This window comes from Ascaphus truei, chromosome 3, assembly GCF_040206685.1.
Source record: "Ascaphus truei isolate aAscTru1 chromosome 3, aAscTru1.hap1, whole genome shotgun sequence".
NCBI lineage: Eukaryota > Metazoa > Chordata > Amphibia > Anura > Ascaphidae > Ascaphus > Ascaphus truei.
The window spans coordinates 338522447-338543941 of NC_134485.1; the positions used below are offsets into that span (position 1 = coordinate 338522447).

At 41.8% G+C, this 21495-nt stretch overlaps 1 protein-coding gene across 1 annotated transcript in view; it reads right to left on the reverse strand.

The window, feature by feature from the left end:
* Positions 1–21495, reverse strand: part of LOC142491112 (exendin-3-like) — a 67090-nt gene that overhangs the window by 683 nt on the left and 44912 nt on the right. The window contains exons 2-4 of the mRNA XM_075593415.1: positions 11361–11472; positions 6183–6326; positions 1322–1390 (exon numbers count right to left, since the gene is read on the reverse strand). Coding sequence (XP_075449530.1) covers positions 1322–1390; positions 6183–6326; positions 11361–11464 — 317 coding nt within the window. The 5' untranslated portion in view covers positions 11465–11472. The remainder of the gene's footprint in view (positions 1–1321; positions 1391–6182; positions 6327–11360; positions 11473–21495) is intronic.

The following is a 21495-nucleotide window of genomic DNA, read 5'->3' on the forward strand; positions in this document are numbered from 1 at the left end:
CAATCTGCACACTGACAAGTGATTAGCTAAGATGCAGATCGTTCTGTTCTCCTGTAATTGATCGCTTGCTCCGGGTTATTTAATCCAGTTCTTGCACAGCATTCTGAGCAATGTAGTTCCTGGAATATGAATGACTGGGCAGTTACTTGATACAATTGGTTCACTGCTAGAGAGAGGGCGGGACTCGAAAGCCAGAGCCTATCAGAAAGGGAACATGGCTGTCACTTTGGAAATGCTTCCTACATTAGAAACATTAAAAATGTCTTTAAAACATTCTTTTTTTTTTTTTTAATGCTGCAAGTATTTTCTCATAGTACAGAACTGAATTTTTTTTTTTTTAAACACACATGTAGTGTAACACTTCTAGTAGTGTTAATATGAAAATATAAGACAGGGGTGCCCAATGCTACATCCAATTGACAAAACATATAAAGTAATAAGCATAAAGTTTAAATACTTCAATAATAATAATAATATTTATTTGGTTATTTTGTTAAACCCTTTGGCCAAAGAATCATAAGCCTGCATACCACGTCAAGGTATGGTGGTGTGGTGGGTGTTGGAGTTAGAGCGTTCTGGGAATGTGTCTGTTAATATGAAAATGAAAGCCAAATCAATTATTATATATTATAATTACACTATGACAAATGTAATTAAATTTTTTTTAATCTGATGCATTTTTTTCATTTATCAACCTTTAACTCTTTCACCACCCTACTATGCTAAAATAAGAATGTACTTTACTGCTTCTGGATGTGCCTACTATTTTATTTTCACAAATATGGGCTCCAAAAAAATTCAGAATAGATCGTAGTACAGTAGTTAGAAGACTGTATTGTTACCCCAGAAAACACATCTACTGTAATTACAAGGCAGAATATTACATACTGCACATTTAAATTCAGTGCTTGTGCAGAATATCACAACATATTTTACCAAAGGGGAACAGTGAAGTCCACTACATCTATCTGTTGACATGTTTATATTAATAGACACTGGGCATATTCGAAATTTAAACATCATTTAAAAGATGTGTGTTGAATAGGTTTTTATTATTTTGGATGCCATTTATGAGGCTTAGAGGCACATGCATTAACTGCCGACACCAGATTGCACCCATTCCCAGCGCTTATTCCCATTAAAGTCAATGAGAGTTCATCCCGGAACGGGTGTGATAACCCGTTTCTGGCACTTAACGCTAGTGCCTCTTAATGAGGTAATTTGTAACAAGTTAGCAACTCTTTTTTTGTGAAGAGGATATTTTTATTCAAGTCTTTAATTGTTGCTATTCATCCTTCCCGTACACCTGCAGGCATCTTACCTAAGCAATGAAAAATCTGCTGGAAGCTTTGGAATCATCAAATCACTGTTGATGTACCTTTTGACAGAGCTGCGAAAGACAAAAACAATCATATAGTTAGTAGTTAGAGTTTAAAAAAAACAACTCTGTTTTACTGGTGCATTTTCTTATAGAAGTCACAGAGTATTCAGAAAGATAATGGAAGAAGAAAGAAGTCTGAAGGGCGAGGGGCTGAAAGAATATATTCCCACATATAAACGTTGACCATGATATTGGCATAGTATTATTATAGGATATTGCATGTGCTATTTTACTATTGTATCTGAGTGTAATGTATAGTTGCTTTTGGATTTTACGAGTACTCACGCAAATTGACCACTAATATTCCCTTCTCTGAAAGCTTTATTTTAGCATTGTGGCTCTTCCAGTATTGTTTGTACTTAAAGCACATGATCTGAGAATGAAACCAGACTGAGACATCAATGTGTAATATGCCCATCTGCCCTAAACTCTAGATGGAGGGGCAGGGGTGGTGAAGGGGTTAAGTAAGAGCACCAAATCTTGAGGCGGCTGGCTAGTTAAATTGGGGCATTGCATGAATAGTTAAGAGGGAGTATAATAGGCAAGAAGGGTAGGGGTGCTCCAGTCAAATGCCCCTACAAGAGGAAAGCTCTGCTGCTGTATATACTACCTGATGGCAGCGAAACAGGCGCACGCCGAAAAAGTCCTCATTAGAAGATTCGGGGTTGAGACAAGGAGGTGCACGGATGCCAGCCTTCAGCAGCACATCCAGAAGGTGCTGGTGCAAGCTTGATTCTTGGAGGCAGTGCCTGGGAGAGACAGGGGTGAAAGGCACACCCTGTTCGTAGAATCCACGGGCACAGAGGGCAGAAGTAGTCTGATAGTAGGTACATGTACAGCACATGAGTTGCTGGGATTCAAGGTGTTAATGTCAACCTTGGTGCCTTAGTCCTAGCAAGCATCAAGGAAACTGGATCTAGGTGGAAGCCATGGGCCAATAAAGATATTGGCTTTAGCTTGGCTGCCAAGGATTAGTTCTCTGCAGGAGGAAAACATGGTGGCGCTGGGAGATGAAAGGAGCCGTAGGTCTTGCAGATTCACTGTTGATAGCATTAAACCAGTGGGGGTTGTGGGTGCCAGTATAGAGTTGTTTAGTTTCCCTCTGTATAGCTGGGGGGCGGATGGCTGTATTTCTTGTGCGGAGGGTCCTGTAGCGTACAGCAGCCAGTGAGAGCACAGCTGCATCCACAAGAGGGGATATTCTGAAATTGGTTTCAAGGTTTCTCCATTTTGGTAAGTGTAATTGGGGAAAAAGTCCCATCTTTGCTCTGTGTTTTTGAAGTATTTATATAATGTGGGTTTATGTACAGGATGTACGTGGTATGGCTTGGTGGTGCTATGATGAGTTGTTTAGGCAAAAGATGGCTGTTGAAAAGCAGTTGACATGGGATGCCAAGGATCTTTGGCTTGAGTTTATGAGAACTGAGAGGCCTACTCCTTTTCATGGGAGGGTGGATGCAGCAGAGTATTTGGTAGTATTTGGTAATAGCTAAAGGTTCTGGCATACATGCACTGTGTGTGGGGGTCATCATTTAGATGCCAAATTTTTTAACAAATGGAAAAATTCAAAGGAGGTTTGCAGCAGGATAACGACTGGTGAGCATCAAAAGGATGCAGGGAGGACTAGACAATTATCCGAATGGGAAGGCTACACAATTATTAAGGAAGGGATTCTAGAATGGTTTTTGAATCTCTTCTGTTGAAAGGGGGGGAATCTGATAAGCTAAATTCAGATAGCAAATTGACAGCTGTAGCCAAGAGAAATATTCTGAAAAAAAGTTTCTCTAGGCAAAATGGCACGTCCATTTGAGGTCCCCCTGCTGTCACCTTTGGGAATTGTCCTCAAGAAAGAAAAATGGAGCAATCTGCCTATTCCATCAATTGTCGTACACTGAAGGATCATCAGTCAATGATGGCATTGACAAGGAGCTTTCTGTCATTTGATGAGGATGTTAGTTTTGTGTTGCAGTCAGTGGGGATTGATGACTAAGGCAGACATTCAGGCTACTTTTGTTTGCTCCCAGTCCACCGATGTTATTTCCACATGTTAGGTTGTAAGTTACAATGGGGAATATTTGGTGTCCTCGTGATGGCCCATGGGGTGGTCAATCTCATATTTCTATTTTGAAATTTACCAGCACCTTTCTTGAATGGATTGTGTAGCAGAGGGTGAAAGCAAAAGGAGTCACTACATACAGTAGGCAACTTATTTTTTGTGGGCCTGTGGAAATCTGGACTAAGTGCCAAGTGAGTAAGAAATGGCATGGAGATTTGCAATTCCACTGTCTAAAAAGATGTAACAGACTTTCCCGGTTCTTAGCGGTTCCTAGTGATAGAGATAGACTCTTTTGGTAAAAAATATAAAGATTCTTCAGGACTCTTTTGTTAAGGCGGCTCTCTTATGAAAAGCTTGAAGCATTTTATACTTTGTTGTTCAATTTAAAGAGATGCTTCAGCAGTTCTACTACCTATTGGGCCATTTTGTTTTTGCAGGCAAGATGCTGCTGATTGGGAAGGTATTTTTACGACGTTTGGCAGCAACTATTACTGAGGTAAAGTGGCCACACCATTTTATTTGGATAATGGCAGACTCAAAAATTTGGGTGTATGGGATAACTATAAGAGAGATTACAATGGTAGGACCCTGTTGAGAGCCATATCTTTACCGACACTACTGGGTAATAGATTTGGGGCATATTTGCCTGATTCCTGTAGATGTGGCTGCATATGTGAAGTCTCCGCAGGCTAGGAATGTGACTTTGCTTGAGCAGTTTCTCCTGGGTATGACGGTGGAGATATATGTGCATTTCCTGGCCAGCCAGGAAGTAAAATTTTAGACTGCGGACATGTGATGGTTGAGTCCGTGAATGGTTTTGTGGCATGGTGTCTGTTAGGAAGGTTTTCAGTTCGTGGAACCATGGCGGGGCTTAATAGGTTGTTGTCTCTGCAGGATGGCAAGATGCTGGTAACTCAGCAGATTCTGAAAGGATCGGTGCTTGCTAAGGAACTTATTCGCACATCGCAGTTTGTGAAAAAGTTGTTAGCTTTGTGCAAGCCTTTTTGGTGCACTACAGGTACAGTAGGTGCGTTGAATTGGGATCCTAAGAAAGGGGAGGTGGTGTGGCAGTGGAACATGTAATGCTGATATCAGATCAGTTTCTTCATTTGATGGTCTAGGATTGATCAATTAAATAAGGTGAGTTAGGTTAGGTGGCTTGTGGGAGATTAGCATGTGCATGGCGGGTATTTTTGCAGGTTAAGCAGTGGCAAATGCAGAATAAAACACCAAAACCACTTATGATAAAATATTTAAATAGCGTAGCATTACAAAAAATAAAAGAACCTAAAAAAATAATAATAAATAAATAAAAAGCAGATAAAAAAAACAGTGGAATAACCAAAATTGCGAGTCCTGCAGCCACAGTCCAAATCAATGGATTTTCTGGTCCCCTCACAGAATCTGGCGAAAATTATCTGGACGTTTGGGCGCAAAGGGCTGTAACAAAGGAAAAACTGTTTCTTTGATATGAGGATTGAAGATTCCTTCTGCAGCCCTCAACGAATGTGGAGCTGTACCTTAGTGAAGGAATGCATAAAGCAACATGGCATAATAACGTTTTTAATAAATGGTTAAAAAAAGCAGGTAGATTGCAAACTCACAAATAGAAGTTTAGTGTGCGCAGTCGAATATTAAGCTTCCCAGCTTTACACCATTGGAGCCTTATATCCAGGCACTTGGTCTGCAGTCTCTCCTGCTCACTCTGGGTTGATGGGATCCTCCTCCGGGGGCCTTCTGTTCCCCTCGGTGTTGGTCTTACTTCTTCTCCCTTGTGTGTGCTGCTGCTTTCCGTTAGTATACTCTGTCGGTGTATTAAGTAGTTTCAAGCTCCGTGTAGCTCAAAATGTCTTCCAGGTATCGTGACATCAGTACAGTTCAGTAAAGGGCTATGTGGCACCGAGTTTGCAATCTACCTTTTTTTTAACCATTTATTAAAAACGTTATTATGCCATGTTATTTTATGTATTCCTTCACCAAGGTACAGCTCCACATTCGTTGAGGGCTGCAGAAGGAATCTTCACATCCTCATATCAAATGAACTCTCCAGCGAAGTATTTTTCATGTACGGTATCCTGAACTGCTTATTAGTTGAATATTAAGAGAAAACTGTTCTCCTCCATACACAGTTTTTTTCCCTTTGTTACAGTCCTTTGCGCCCAAACGTCCAGATAATTTTCGATGGAAATATGTATGTATACGATGATGAGACGAAGATAACAGTGTTTAAAGAATATGATAATTTGTTAAACAGGATATGTCAAAAGTTCAGATAAATTTGATCTTGGTTGCTTTGTCACAGCTGCAATTTTTGTTCAGGTCATACGAAAACCCATCCAGAGTGGACACTGATACAATATGGGACCTACTGTATATTATGTGGTTGTTGGGAGGGAGCTGTATCTGCTGGGTTGTGAGTGTATGGATCTTGTCATTAGCTGGGTTATGGATAATTTTGGGAAGGCCAGAATGATGGGCGGTACCTGGTTGGGTGGAGGGGGCCATGGTGTGCACCACTTGCCTGGGGACATCATTTGGCCTCTAGCAGGTTAAACTTGATATTCAGCTGCTAAAGTGTTTCTGAGTGTGTATGGCTAATAAACGATGTGGCCGTTTAAACATCCAGATGTGTGTTCTATGAATTATTGCAATGTATTGGTTTTGAATGAGGGTTTGATGTTTTAGGGGATGGGGGAGGGGAAATCTCAAAGGGGTGAGGTGAAGAAAATGGTAGGATCTTTTCACCTGAAGCGCTTTTTGTCCATCAACCATTGTACAAAATCCTTCGCTTTCATCCTGTCCAGGTACCGTGTTAAATCACTGGAGAATGTCCCTTCCGAATGTCGCTTAATGTTTGATGTGAAACTGTGGGATTTATATTCTTGCCACCTGTAAACACAAAATGCAAAACTCTTAAACTTTGTACAGTGAAAATGCTTGGCACAGTGTAGAAAGCGCTTATATCAGTAATTTAGTTGGAGGCACTGGTTTGAGAAAATACAGAGATAGTAAAAAGTAAACACTTATTTTAGGAATCAGACAGTAGTGATAAAAATGTATTCATATTTCCCTTAGAAATAGTTGGTTGTGCTACATTTTAAGTGCTTGTGGAGTTAATCTACAGTAGTTATCTCTAGAACAACTTGACAAAACACGCGACCAAGACTGTTGGTGGGAGTAAAATTGCTTTATTAATCCAACAAACAGAAATGTAAAACAAAGTCCAAAGATATGGGAGTCCCATGTTCATATATGGGGATGGAGTTCATGCCGGTTAGCCCCAAGCTGGGCCTCCGAGCCGCCCTTTGCAGAATTAACTGTAGAGACCTCTGCAGTTGCCTAAGCTCAACTATGCCACTTGTGCTCAGTGCCCACAATTCTCTACAATCAAGGCTTAGCTAGTCTGACCCTTATCTGAGCGTTATCCTCTTGTGGATAAGATGACACAACCATTCAGTTGGTGCCTCCAACCAGCCACTCTTTGCTGCATTCCTGTACTGCCTTGCCCAGCAGTTCCGTCACCCAGAAGTCCTTAACTGGTCCTTAACCGAACCCCATCCTATGAGCTGTGGCCCCATGCGCTGAGTGGTATTGGCACATCTAGTGAGCCTTGAATGTTAGTGTTAAATGTCGAAGCCCACTTCTGACAGGTGCAACCTGTTGCTCATCTACAGCCCCTTGCACTGCACGTCTATTTCCTCATTCTTGTTTTCAATAGCCCAACATGAAGGGATGAATTTGTGGTTCTGTTCAATCTGTTCCATACCCTCTTCATACCCACCCAGCTGTGAGCATCTCACCACAACCTTTTTGGTACAATTTTTGATGATATTATTATGACCTGCTTCTAAATGGACCAAACCTCGTTGCATTCCGCCTCTATCTGGAACATTAGCTTCATTGATTTCCGATTGCCAAAGTTTTTGTTACTCAAATGCAGGAGCAACATATTGGGCATCCTGTATTTTGCCTGCACCATTGAAAGGCTTGGCAGCAGGGTGTCCCAGCACATACCACTTCAGACAAGACATCAAGTTATGCAGCCTAATTAGGGTTGTTGCCTTAGTAAAGGCACCATAGATGGGTAATTTTTGGAAACCTTGTTTGAACCTGCGATGCTTTACTAGCCACTAAGGTAGCCAACAGACCATTTTTTTAAATGTATTACCCCCTTTGGTGCCTGTTATATACGTTGTTAAACACAGGAATCAAACAATTTAATGTTATTAAGATCAGAGACTTCTGTAATAATAGATATTACAGAAGCCTATGTTTCTTCAGTGTTTCCTTCTCTGGTGTCTCCTCCTCTTCGCTCCCACTTTCTGTTGGGGTCCCACAAGGCTCTGTCCTTGGCTCTCTGCTCTTCTCACTCTACACCTCTTTTCTTGGTGAACTAATACTATCTTTTAGCTTTCAGTATCATCTTTATGCTGAGGACACCCAAATCTATCTCTCTTCCCTTGACATCTCCCCCTCTCTCCTGTCCCGTGTCTCCAACTGTCTCTCTGCATTCTCCTCCTGGATGTCTCACCACTACCTGAAGCTAAACATGTTCAAAACAAAAGTAATATTCTTTCCCCATTGCACTGAAACCGCTACACCAACACTCTCCCTCACTGTCAATAATGCCAACATTTCCTCAACACCTCAAGCTCGCTCTCTAGGGGTCATCTTTGACTCTGATCTCGCCTTGATTCTACACTCTGTCCCTCATGAAGTCCTGCTGTCTCCACCTATGATGTATCGTGAAGATACGCCCTTTTTTCAATCATGATGGAACAAAAATCCTAATCCACTCACTCATGATGTCCCGCATCGATTCCTGCAACCTTCTCTTAGCTGGTATTCCTTGTCAGCCTCTCTCAACTCCAACGCAATGTTTTTTTTACTGGGTGTGATATTACTTCCAATATAACTGAATTTGATGTATCTGGCCTATGTGTCAATGTAGAGAAAAATGTGTTTATATGCGCTGATATGTTTATATGATGCAGACTTTTAGCCTTACGCAACTTCAGGTATGGATAATTTGTTGGGCAATTACAAAGTAAAAACAATGGTGCAGAGAAACACAGACTGTGATACATCGCATTATAATCTGTGCACTATGTAACACCTCCTCAACTTCTCCTACTCACACTCTCCAAGGTGCACGCTAGGGCCGATGGGTCAATATCGGAATAAAATGCTTTGTCACATGGTACCGGGAGAAAATGTCCTGGCTTTTCTCCAAAATTGCCTATTGACTTCCCAACTGCCCACCTAGCCCCTTTTGAAAAAATTACACTGCACACTTCTCTGGCGTGACCATTCATAACCATAAATCAATGTGTTGGGTAATGAAATATAGAACCTTTTTGCCCTGCATTTTCTGTCCTCTCCTAAACTCATACTCATGTCATGCTGAGCCTCTAGTTTCAAGGCAAGAGGGATATTATCCACCGTGAAATTCCTTCTGTTCCTTTCTTCTCACCTCTGCTTCCACCCAACCCTCCTTCTGCCACTCTTGACTTTATCTCCCTTGGAAGTTTCTCAGCTACTCTCCTTTTCTCCCTCGACCGCTGCCCTCTTAATCCTATTCCCTCAGATCTCAACTATCAAACCTCTCGCTCTTATCAGTCTCCACTCTCCCCATATGTTCAACTGATCTCTATGCTCCCATCTTCCTTTAAGCATGGTTATCACATATTTCCTCAAAAACAACACCCATTACTCTACATGCCTTACTAACTACTACTCTGTCTCTCTTCTACCTCTTAACTCCAAACTGCCAGACATTCTAATCTTCTCCTGCATGAACAACTTTCTTAATTCCCATACGGGGCCCTTTGCAATCTTCCTTCTGTAGAGCTCACTCAACTAAGACTGTCCTCACTACATTAGCCAATCATATCCATGGAGCAAAATACCCAGGTCATTTTTTCCTACTTATTCTTACTTGAGCTCTCTGCTGCTTTCGATACCCCCTTTTCTCCTTCAAATACTATACTCTCTTGGAATACATAATAGAGTAGCTCTAGCCTGGTGCTCCCCCACTCCTTAATAGAGATTGGCAAAAAAAAATTGCGGATTTGGATGCGCCACCAGATCGTCCGGTTTCTTTGGTCTGCGGATTTCCAAGGATCAGTCTCAAAAAGGGTGATCTGCCTTTTTCAGTTTTTTTTTTCAGACAGACAATCCACATGGCAGATTAATAATCCATGGTTGGATTTTTAACAATCCGGTAATGGACTGTGGAATCTGTGGATTGGTTTCTTAAAAATCCATCCGGATTGTATCCAACGACTTTTTTGGATTAATCTGTATGGATTGAAACTGGAACAATCTGTCACAGATTTTACAGTTCCACCCGTCCATACTCCTTATCTGTCTCTTTTGCTAACAAGTCTTCTTCCCCTGCTGATCTGTCTGTCGGGGTAGCTCAGAGCCCTGTTCTGGGACTACTCCTTTACTCTCTCTACACATCATTTGGTGACCTCATCAACCACTTTAGTTTTAGGTACCATCTCTAAACAGATGATATGCATGTACAGTATATCTATCCACAACTAACCTCAAACCTGGAATCCCATCCAAAGTCTCGTGGATTGTGCTTTGCCGCCTGAAACTCAATATGTTTAAAACTGAGCTCTTCCTATTTACTCCTAAACCTGGCCCCATTATCCCTTTTTCCTTAACTGTAAGCATAGCCACCCTCTATCCTGTCACCAAAGCACATTGCCTAGTTGTGACATTTAACTCCTCCCTTTCCTTCTTCATTCTTGGTCATGCTCTGGATAAAACTTGGTGCTTCTTTCTCTGTAACATTGCCAAGAGCTACACTTTGTTCTGTCAATCTACTGCTAAAACTCTAATGCAAGATTTGATCATCACCCGTCTAAATGACTGTAAGCTACTATTAACAAGCCTCCCTGCCACACAACTTTTCTATTTGCAATCAATCCAAGATGATGCGGCTAGAATCATTTCACTTTCTCATAGAACAGTCCCTTCTCATCTGCTCCTAAAATCCCTCTTCTGGTTTCAGATCACCTTCAAAGTTTTATTTTCTCCTCTCTACATATCAACTTTGATTTATTTGCTAGACCCCTGCTGATCTCCTGCGCTCTGCATATACAGCAACTGTAGCCTTTCCACCCCTTCTACCTCTACTGCTCTCTCTATTGCTTACATTTTTTTCCTCGCCCTCTACCTGTGGAATTACCTCACACTCAGTATAGGGCAACCACCTAATGAACTCATCTTTTGGTCAAACCTTAAAGTACACATTCTGATTGAAGCATTTCAATAGTCTGAATTCATGGCTACAGTCCCACACCCACAGTCCTCCTACCAACCATTGTCGTCAAGCACTGCCATCTACTGCACCTATTCCTTCACCTGCTATCTTTGTAAATTCCAACATACCCCTTAGATTGCAAGCTCTCCTGGGCAAGGATTTACTTTATTAGTGGCTGATTTTATGATTGTTGGACTCATTATATTAACATTTTCTGTATTGCACTGTGGACACTGCTGGCACTATATATCAGCCTCATATTCAAGATTGGTGCCTCGGGCAAACTTTTGCTTGGACTCCCAAGGTTCGAGTTTGTCAGATTCCAAGAATCCGGAGTTACTCAGATCTAGTTTATATAGTCTAGTTTAGCTAAGATTACCAGATTAAGTGAATAACAACATTAAAAAGAAATAATAGAAACACACCTCGACACATACAGTAGCACCTGGGAATTGCAAAGCAAGAAGAGAAATGCAGCACATACTGTATGCAGTATAAACAATCCCACAAGTTAGAATGCAAGTCTTAGTCATCGCAGCCACTATGCAGAGCAGTAAAGTTGTGGGAGACAGTGGCATGAAGATGAGTAGACGTACAGTTACATTGATTTATTATATACATTTCTGATCCTTCTACATTCTTACCTGGTTTCATCTGACAAATCGCTTACCAAAATCTGCAAGCTAACTGGAGTCATCATAACCAAGATAAATGCTCCAGCAAGGTAAATCCATTTGATCCTTTTCATCTGGTAACCTGGGGGTGGGAGAATGACATATCAATTAAAGCAAGGGGTGATGCTGTTCTCATTTTAACAAGTGAATGAAGAATATAACGATTGTATGACTTGCCCGGTTAATAAATAATTTTTATAGTTTCTAAAAAAAAAAACTACTTATGGATAATTGAATGAGTAGTGTACTTTATTTTTTCTCAGCATTCAATTGATTTGTACACTGTGGCTTATATAGTATTTATAGCTTGGTACGATATGTAAATATTTTAGCAGTATTTTTACTCTATTGGGTGTGGAAATCGAACATTTACACCACAAATCTGAAGTTGCCGATCATTTTCCAAAAAGGGCTAGGGAGTTGAAAATCCTGATTAATAAAAAAATCTTTGCTAAAATTGTTGCACTGAATACACCTGCTTGGTAAGGCATTAGATTTAGGTCAGCTCATGTTCAATACTGTAGAATTTTTGCCTACAGTAGTCCTTTCACTTCCCAAATAGTAATACCACCTTAAATAATTTCACAAAATGAGTATGAGAACTTGATCGTTCAGCCCTCCAAGCACTGTGAAATCAACGCATATATTATATTTAAACTGTATCAGTTTAATCATTTCAGTGGCTCCATACAGATACAGTAGAGGCTACTAATAAAAAACAATCTTTATTCTACTAGATAGCAGAGGCCAATGCACAAACACATCCCAGAAGATGCAATATCTATTGGATTTGAAGCATGATTTCCTTATCAGGAGGAGGTTTGACTCTGAACCTTGTTAATGTTTGTGCCACAAAATCTACATTATCGACATCACATCACAACCGTTCAATATAATGTGGTGCTGGGATACTTATCATTCTAAGGGGATTTTTGCTCAAAGTCTGCCAGAAGATAAACTGCGTAACTACTAGTGCAAAAGTACCGGGAATCAAGAATAAAATTCCTTCCATGTTTCTTTCATAAGTTTAGAACTGTTTATTGCACAACTTTTTGTATCCGTTTTGCAGCCAGACAATTTTAATCGGTAACTCTTCAAAGGACTTGGGTATCAAGACAAAAATGGTGCAAATTTTGGGCAAGCAATTCAACCTCATGTATAAAAAAAGAATCCTATTTCTTTCAATTAGATTTTATACGGCGATACATTTGGCACAATTGTTTTGCCCCAGGTTTGCACCACTTTTGTCTTGATACATATACCCTAAAGTGTCAAATGAATATATTGGTTTGTATAGCATTCACACATTCCACTTTTTCGAATGTATTGGTTTATAGTCATACATTGACAATATTTAAAGCAAAGTTTTACATGTATATGAAGTATGTGCAATGAAATATGTAATCGTATGCATTTACTGTATGTTATTTGAATGTAACAACAATTACTATTTCATACGTTACAATACATAAAATTACTTTTAATAAAAAGATATACAGTATATATATTTTAATCAAACAAACACAAAATGTTGTTTTAAAGTGTAGTATATTACAGAACCTTAGCCCATTATAAACTAGCATTATTCAATAAAATCCTCAATGTACAGTAATGTTCTGTATTTACTGTAAGAGACTTTTGGCTAATACATTTGTAATTATGCTTTGCATTATAATACATTTTATACTTAAAATGCAGCATTTGCAGTCTTTTTTATGCACTTTCCATATTCAAGTTTTACAACATTAAGTAATGAAATACCTAAATCAGGTTTACATGTACAGCACAAAGGTACTAATTACAAACATCCATCCCACTTTCCATATTGCACAAGATTGCAGCACCCGAGATGTAAAACTCTATGAAAATACAAGATACATATAGGGAAAAAGGATACTTAGAGTGTTTCCTTTAAGTCTTGGTTGCAGAAATAGAAAGCAGAAGACAAGTTACTGGGAAAGCTTTCCTTTTATTAGACTTACAAAGCAATTCTGTTATAGTGATATATTTGTAAAACTACCAATGTCCCATTTTACTAATGTACCTGGTTTGCAATGGCCTGAACAGAAGTGTTAAAAAAGTAATTTCACACATATGTGGAATTCTAAACTTACCCTGTAGAGAATCAAAGGTACTTCCTCTTCTATTGACTGCTTCTGCCGAGGTTACTCTCCATGCACTCGGTTTTTATGCTTGCAGAGGATGCAGAACTGACAGGTGGGTCAGTGGTGTCTTCCGTTTCGGTCATGCAGGTCATTGTGATTCATGTGTCTTCTTTTCTTCAGTGAGTCTTTAGCCAGAAAGCTTTTCAAAAGTCCCTTTTTCTCTGGTCCTTTGCATTTTTGTACAGCTGAAAGACTAATCATGTTAGTTAACGATCTATTTCTTAGAAAACAGAGAAGAAAATATCACTGCTCTAATTGCACTCAGAATCCCGGGCAAGGGAACCTCCATTTTGGGTACAGTCTTTTCACAGGCCACACAGTGACCGCGATTCCGATAGGAATCCGTTCCTTGTGGTTCCTCACAGCACATAGATTGGCAGTCTACCAAGAGTAAGTTGTACCCCAGGCTAGCAAAGCTCCATCTCGATACGCTGTACACGATATTAGTCCATTACAAGCACTCTGTGGTTCCATTGTCTGGTTACTGGCTAGTAGTACTCGGGGCTGTCCCTGCAGTACATTTACGCCACCCCTTTTGGCTGCCGGTATCGCAGATCCTTATCTCGTCTAGGCTCCCGGGGACCACCCAGGTACACCTCCTTCTAGGTATCTCGACTACCTGCCTCATGATGACTTAAAACAGCAATAGCCTTTGTCTCCAGATCTATTCACCCTTTAGGGCCGTCTAGGTCGTGGTTTGTGAGGTTTCTGTTCCTCCTGACTGCACCTAGCTTCCCTCTTTCAATAAGTACTTATTCTGAAAGCGTATCTCATCACTTCAGCTTTGTTTCGCTGTAAGCCTGTTCCGTTATTGTTCTCAGCAGCGCCTCCAAATGTAACGGTGGTCCCCCCCCCCCTCCAAATCGCATATCGGGGCCATTACTGGGTATTTGTGGTGCATACCTGCTGGTAACAAGAGGGCTAAGTTGTCCGCGGTAACCTTTGGACACAGGAACAGGCTTCTGGGGTCTATACCCCATGTAATACTTAACAGTGCAGAGCCTCCCTCTGCCATGGGCTCCAGGAATATGGAGGCGATCTCCCACGGTAGAACTGTAACTCTCCCCCCAATTAGATCACACACCAGGCAGGGGGTATATTGCAAAACAGGAATGGGTTTATTACTACTCATTGCAGTAATACAGGTATTCAGCAGTCACCTGCCGGATCACAGTCTCTTCTCTCAGATATCACCGGAGAGAGTCCCTGGACAGTCACTATGGGCCTAGGGCACCCGCACCCATCCTAGCTCTTCCCCACCTCCCTAGCAGAAGCAGAGGTATAGTCACTCTACTCCTCCCCGGAGGGAAGAGCACATGGGAAGGCCCTAATCTCAGGCTCCCAGTCGTGACCTGCCTACCTCATGGGGAAGGATAACCACCAACTAGCAGGGTGGTCCTGCCCTTAAGTACAGCCAGAGGATGGGCATCCTGTTGGCCCAGCCACAACAGGATATGCCACCCCCTGCTGTCACTCAAGCGCAGCACCAAAGGATGAAGGGGGATGATAACTACTGGCAAACTTGTGAACACCAGGGTTTACTGCCAGTTCATTGGGTAAATTCAGTAGCCAGGGGGTACCCCGCTACATATGCAGTGGTTGTTGAGAACAAGTCTCTCAAAATATTTTTTTACTGCAGGGCATTATTTATATCCCCCCCCCCCTCTCTTTCTCCACTCCCCTCTCTCTCACCCCTCTCTTCCCCCTTCTCATCTCTCCCCTGTCTCTATCTCCCCTCTTTTTCTGCACCCCCTCTGCTGCCCTCTGTTTTTGCACACCCCACGCCCCTGCATTTTTGCTTTAATTTTGTTCCCCTTTTATTGTCCCCCATAGGGTTATAAGCTTGGAACCATGTGTGGGGGGTTAACTATGTAAGCCCAGTGGGTCAGTTAATACATTCTATGCTGTATTCCCTTTGACTCATGATCCCGTAGCTGCCTGTGCAAGCTTATAAGTGGGTTGCCTTGTATGGGTGGCCCATTATGAGGAATAGCTGCAGGGCAGAGACTTCTGGAACATGAGGAAAAAGGGGGATAATTGGGGGCAAACAGTGTTAACCTGTATTGCCTGCCAGCAAGGTATTGGATCTGGGTCTAGAAGGCTTGTATGCTAACACAGGTTTTAAAACCCCAGCTCACAGATCCCAGTTTTAGAGTGTCAGCTCTAGGGATCAAATGTTACTGTTACTGTATTGGGTGTAAGGGCTCGTGTCCTAGAACAGGTTTTAGAGCCCCAGTTCACAGACCCCACATTTTAGTTCCAAATTGTACAGTGCAAGCTCTAGGGACAAAATGTTAGTTTTAAAGTGTTTTAAAACTACAATGCATTTTGTGTTTGTGCTGTGAGCTGAACTTCATATAGGGCAAAAGGCAGCCACATGTGTATTAGCATTTCAATGCCACCAGCCCAAGTATTGGGATTCCCTGTGTTAATTGCAACATGGTGAGGGGGATGGCTGTGGACGTGCTACCTTCAGAGAAAGCCTTTGTTTCACCGAGACACAGGGGAGCCAGGAACACAGGGGTATGGGGCTAGCCAGGAAAATGGTTGCTGGATTTCACGAATGGTTGATGGAAGGCACGAATTCCATTGGCAAGTTTTGAATTTTCCCCTCCTATCATTGAATGTACAACCACAATCTGTGCTCTAATTGGCTGCCAGCCCCCTGAATGTATTAGATAGACATCAAGCCCTATATAAGGGAGAGCAGTGTAGCAGATAACTCTATTTTTTGTTGGAGATTTGCACGAGACAAGGAGCTGCTGGCAGGCTTCTCAAAGGTGCTCCTGGGTGAAAGAGCTATTCACACCAGCAGAGAAGCATGGCTGGAACCAACCGGAGAGGACAGGGTAATGCCTTTTGGTGAAGCAAGCACCCTGCAACTAGGAAAGGGCTAGATCTCAACCCCCATGCCCCAGTAAGTGTGTATATTTTCTGTATTTGTAATATAAACCTAATTTTATTTCACTGCCTTGTTTTGCCCTGTGTGAGGATTGGGCACAGGCGTCGCCCCTGAGATAGCAGACTCCACTCCAGGCTTTGATACTGACTGCCACTGCTCTTCATCAGTGCCTGCTGTGCTGAGCTCACTCAGCAACGAATCAGGGGGCTGATTCTTTCAGCAGCTTCTGCTGTTCTATGGAAACCTCGGCTTATCTCTCAACAATCCTTTCTATCTCCAACCCTTGGCCACGGCTAGTGACCCCAACGATCCATACCTCCTGCATCCAATGACCACGGCAAGTAATACAATGATCCTCCCTTCTCCAACCCTGACCCGGCTACACACAACCACGACTCCCCATTTCAGATGCGATCTCGCGGCCTTCGGTCGGTGTTTATGTATCACCACCTCCTCCTCGCGGTTCAGTCCAGTTGTGGCGGGCGCCCATTACACCTTGTGACTGAACCCTTAAAATAGAAATGTGTTAAAAGACCTGGTCTACCGTGACACCCACAAATCGTGCCTGCACACCGGAGAGAATTAGGGGACTACTGGTAACTTTGTCCCATGAACTCCTTCAAACAAGATAAATACATTTCGACCCAAATATCCCACCTGAAACTTACACTCCCAAAGTTTCATGTCTCTGGGACAAGGGGAACAGGTAAAGCCCCACAACAGGTCAGGTTTTTACCATACATTACATTGTACTTCCATAACCCATCCCGTCTTCATCTAAAGACGGGTACCCGCAAATCATCCACTATTTGCGGGTAACATAACAGTAATGTCGGTCAGCAATACTTATACAGTTTTTAACCCTAGTTGCTCCTCAATATCCACCTTAATCTCCTGCTCCCAAAGTCCCTGTCCTGCAGCTATTTCCTAACAGGGATCCTACCTACACCTGGCATCCCAAGCTTACATTCCTGCAGGGAACCGTGAAATGGGAACAGAAATAAAGGAAAACACATCAGGGCGCATAACTAGTCCCAAGAGCTGACACCAGCCCTTGACATATGGTTTTAGGTGCAGCCAACCGGGCTTCACCTTTATTAATGAATGCTGGCTACCCCCTACCGTCACACTTCCCTCTTTCTCCCCTCTTTCCCACCTCTTCTCTTTACACCTTCCCCTCTTAGCCCTCTTACCTTCTTCCCCTCTGTTTTTTCACCCCCCTCCCTTCCATTTTTTACACCCCCCCTCCCTTCCATTTTGCCCCCCTCTGTTTTTGCACCCCCTTACCCCCCTGTTTTTGCACCCCCTTTCCCCCTCAATTTTGGCACCCCACTCTCCCTCTCCTTCCATTTTATACCCCCCCCCTCCCTTCCATTGATCTGATTAACAGTTCCTGCTGCAGTGGAGAGGCAGAGAAAATCATCCTGCTGTTCTCCTAGCCTCTGCTGCTGTTCCCCAAAATGTGCCACCCTACAGTCGCCTAGTGGTTGCACCGGCCCAGGGTGGCTATGCTGTTTGCGTATTAAAAATGGAGAGAGTATGGTGGGTGTGGGTAAGGGGGGGTTAGGGGAGGGGTGAGTGGTCTGTCCACATGTGGGGCGAACAGAAAGGTGAGTGGGGTGTGAGTGTGGTAGAATATGAGAGGGGGTGACTGTGTGTTGAGAAAAAGAGTAAGGGGGCTATGCACTAAGCTCCGAGCTTTCGCGCTGGCCTGAAAAATAATAGCACGTCCGCTAAAAAATGAAGCCGGCGGCGCGATTCACTAAGGCCCGCAGCCCATTTTTTATCGGACGTGCCCAAAACGGGCTTATCGTGCGTGCAATGTATTTTCCCCCTGCTAGCGTTGTTAAAGTTCCCGTACGATAGCTGATTGAAAAAAAAGCCGCTTGTAACATTTGCATGGAGATTTGCTATCTCCATGCAAGGCTGTTACAGGCGATCGTACAATAAATAAATACATTTTAATACTTGTGTACATGAGCAGGGGGTCTCCCGAGCTGACCCGCGTTGGTTTCAGGTCCGAGGACCCCCTACTTCAGGAGATACAGGCCCCGTTATGGGGTGCCGGTATCCCCTGCAGAATTTCAATGTCCCGGTCACCTGACGCGGGAGCTTTAAAGTGCAGGGGATACCGGCACCCCATAAAGGGGCCTGTAACTCCTGAAGTAGGGGGTCCTCGGACCTGAAACCAATGGGGTTCAGCTCAGGAGACCCCCTGCACATCTACACTATTATAAAAAAACTGTTAACAATAAATAATAAATCATTACCATAGCGGCTATCCGCTATGGTAATGAAGCTGCATTAATGTACATTTTAATAATAGTGTGCGGAAGCAGGGGGTCCCCTGCTACCACACAATATTAATAAAAATACATTAAAGCAGCTTCATTACCTTAGCGGCTATCCGCTAAGGCAATGAAGGGATTAAGGCATAATAGCATGTTTATTGGGGACAATTGCCCCCAATAAACATAGCAATATACCACACACATCCCCCCCGCCCCCTAACACATACACTACATTAATGTGCAAAATTACTATTATCCACATATGGATAATAATGCATTTGCCCATTAAATATACATTAATACAATAAATACATTAAATACATGTTGTACTCACCCTTGTCTGGCACCCACGATGAAGGCCAGCCGCATCTTCCTCCTCATCCATACACTGGGGTGCTGAAAAATATACAAAATAAGAACAAGTGCCAAACTAATGTCCCCTAACCCCTTAATGACCTTAACGGTTATTAACCGCTACAGTCATTAAGGGGTTAAGCCACCCTGACCCGATACCCACTTATTTGTACAGTGGCTTCATCATGTATATATATATATATATATATATATATATATTCTAATATATATATTCTAATATATATATATATATATATATATATATATATTAGAATATATATATATACTGTATATGCATGATTAACCAATATACAAATAAATACTGTACATGGCCAAATAAAAATCTCTCCCAATATCAAACATCACCAAGCTCAAACAATATCTAATAAATGTAAATACAAACACTCAATTTGACAATGTGTACACGATATAAATAATCTTTGCATGATATATACTATGTCAAACAATGCTCCAAATCAAACACACTAATCCAAACAAGATACAGATACAATCATTAAAGAAAAACAAAGCATCAACACAATTAATTACCATCAATTAATCCAATCACCAATCAATTACAATCCAATTCAATTACACACTTCAAATCCTACAATCAAACCATTGTGTAAATTAATCTATGACAAAGTAACCATCAAACAACATCTATATGCTAAAAATAAGCCAATAAAATAATCTATAGAAACCAGCCTTTAATTTAACATTTGCAAACATGAAATGTACATTAGCAACACATTTTTACACAAAGCAGCAAATTACCATTCAAATAAACATCCAAACAAGGCAAGCCAACACGTTTCTATTATACCTGTATGTATGTCCATCTATAGTTTACAGACATAAATACAGGTGCAATAAAAGAGCATTAAAAACAATTTATTCACATTAAAAATGAACATACAATACAACCACTGATTTGTCCTGTACGTATGTATACCCATAGTGACATACATACATTCAGGACAAATAAATGTACATGAAAAAAAATGGACGTCAGGGAAAAAAGTCCAACAAAACCTGTAAAATACATTTAAAATACATTTTCTTTTTTTACTTACCATTAGATGAACCAGTCACAGCAATCAAGGGGAACCGGAACCACTGGAGCAGCTAATCCAACAACAGGAACCAGGTAGCCATAAAATAAAAAATCCATTACAATGCATAAGTGTCTTTTTCTTCTTTTATCTATTTGTAATCCATCGTGGTGTCTTCTCCGTCTTCTTCTGGGGTCTTCTTTCTTCTTCCGGGGTCTTCTTATCTTCATCCGCCATGCCCTGGTCTTCTTTCTTCATAGGAGGTCCTTCCTCCTCGGCGTCAAGCCTGAAAATGAGACGACATAGGCTTTTAAAGGCCTATGACGTCACATTTTCGTCATATGGTTCTCACGGCCCTGATTGGGCCGTGAAAACCATGTGTTTTGGCCAACAAAAAAAAAATGATGACGTCATTTAAAGGCAATGAATGCACAGCCAATCAGATTTGGCTGTGCTTCAATTGCCTTTAAGATGACGTCATGAAGTGAAAGATGGCCGGCCTCACATGGTACGGTAGCCAATCAGAGCGTGGGAACTCCATCCCTACTCTGATTGGCTCAAGTAGACCATGTGACAGGTTTTCAAGAACGTCACATCCGTTCTCCCCAAAGCCTCTGTCACATGGTCTACTTGAGCCAATCAGAGTTGGGATGGAGTTCCCACGCTCTGATTGGCTACCGTACCATGTGAGGCCGGCCATCTTTCACTTCATGATGTCATCTTAAAGGCAATTGAAGCACAGCCAAATCTGAATGGCTGTGCTTTCATTGCCTTTAAATGACGTCATCATTTTTTTTTGTCGGCCAAAACACATGGTTTTCACGGCCCAATCAGGGCCGTGAGAACCATATGACGAAAATGTGACGTCATAGGCCTTTAAAAGCCTATGTCATCTCATTTTCAGGCTTGACGCCGAGGAGGAAGGACCTCCTATGAAGAAAGAAGACCAGGGCGTGGCGGATGAAGATAAGAAGACCCCGGAAGAAGAAAGAAGACCCCAGAAGAAGACGGAGAAGACACCACGATGGATTACAAATAGAAAAAAGAAGATAAAGACACTTATGGATTGTAATAGATTTTTTATTTTATGGCTACCTGGTTCCTGTTGTTGGATTAGCTGCTCCAGTGGTTCCGGTTCCCCTTGATTGCTGTGACTGGTTCATCCCCTGTTTTAACCACCTGAATAAAATTCCTTTTTTTCTACACTTTCACTTATGTCCGTGTGCTATTTTAAGGTTGCTTTCCTCTTGTTGTTTCTATATATATATATATATATATACATGATGAAGCCACTGTACAAATAAGTGGGTATCGGGTCAGGGTGGCTTAACCCCTTAA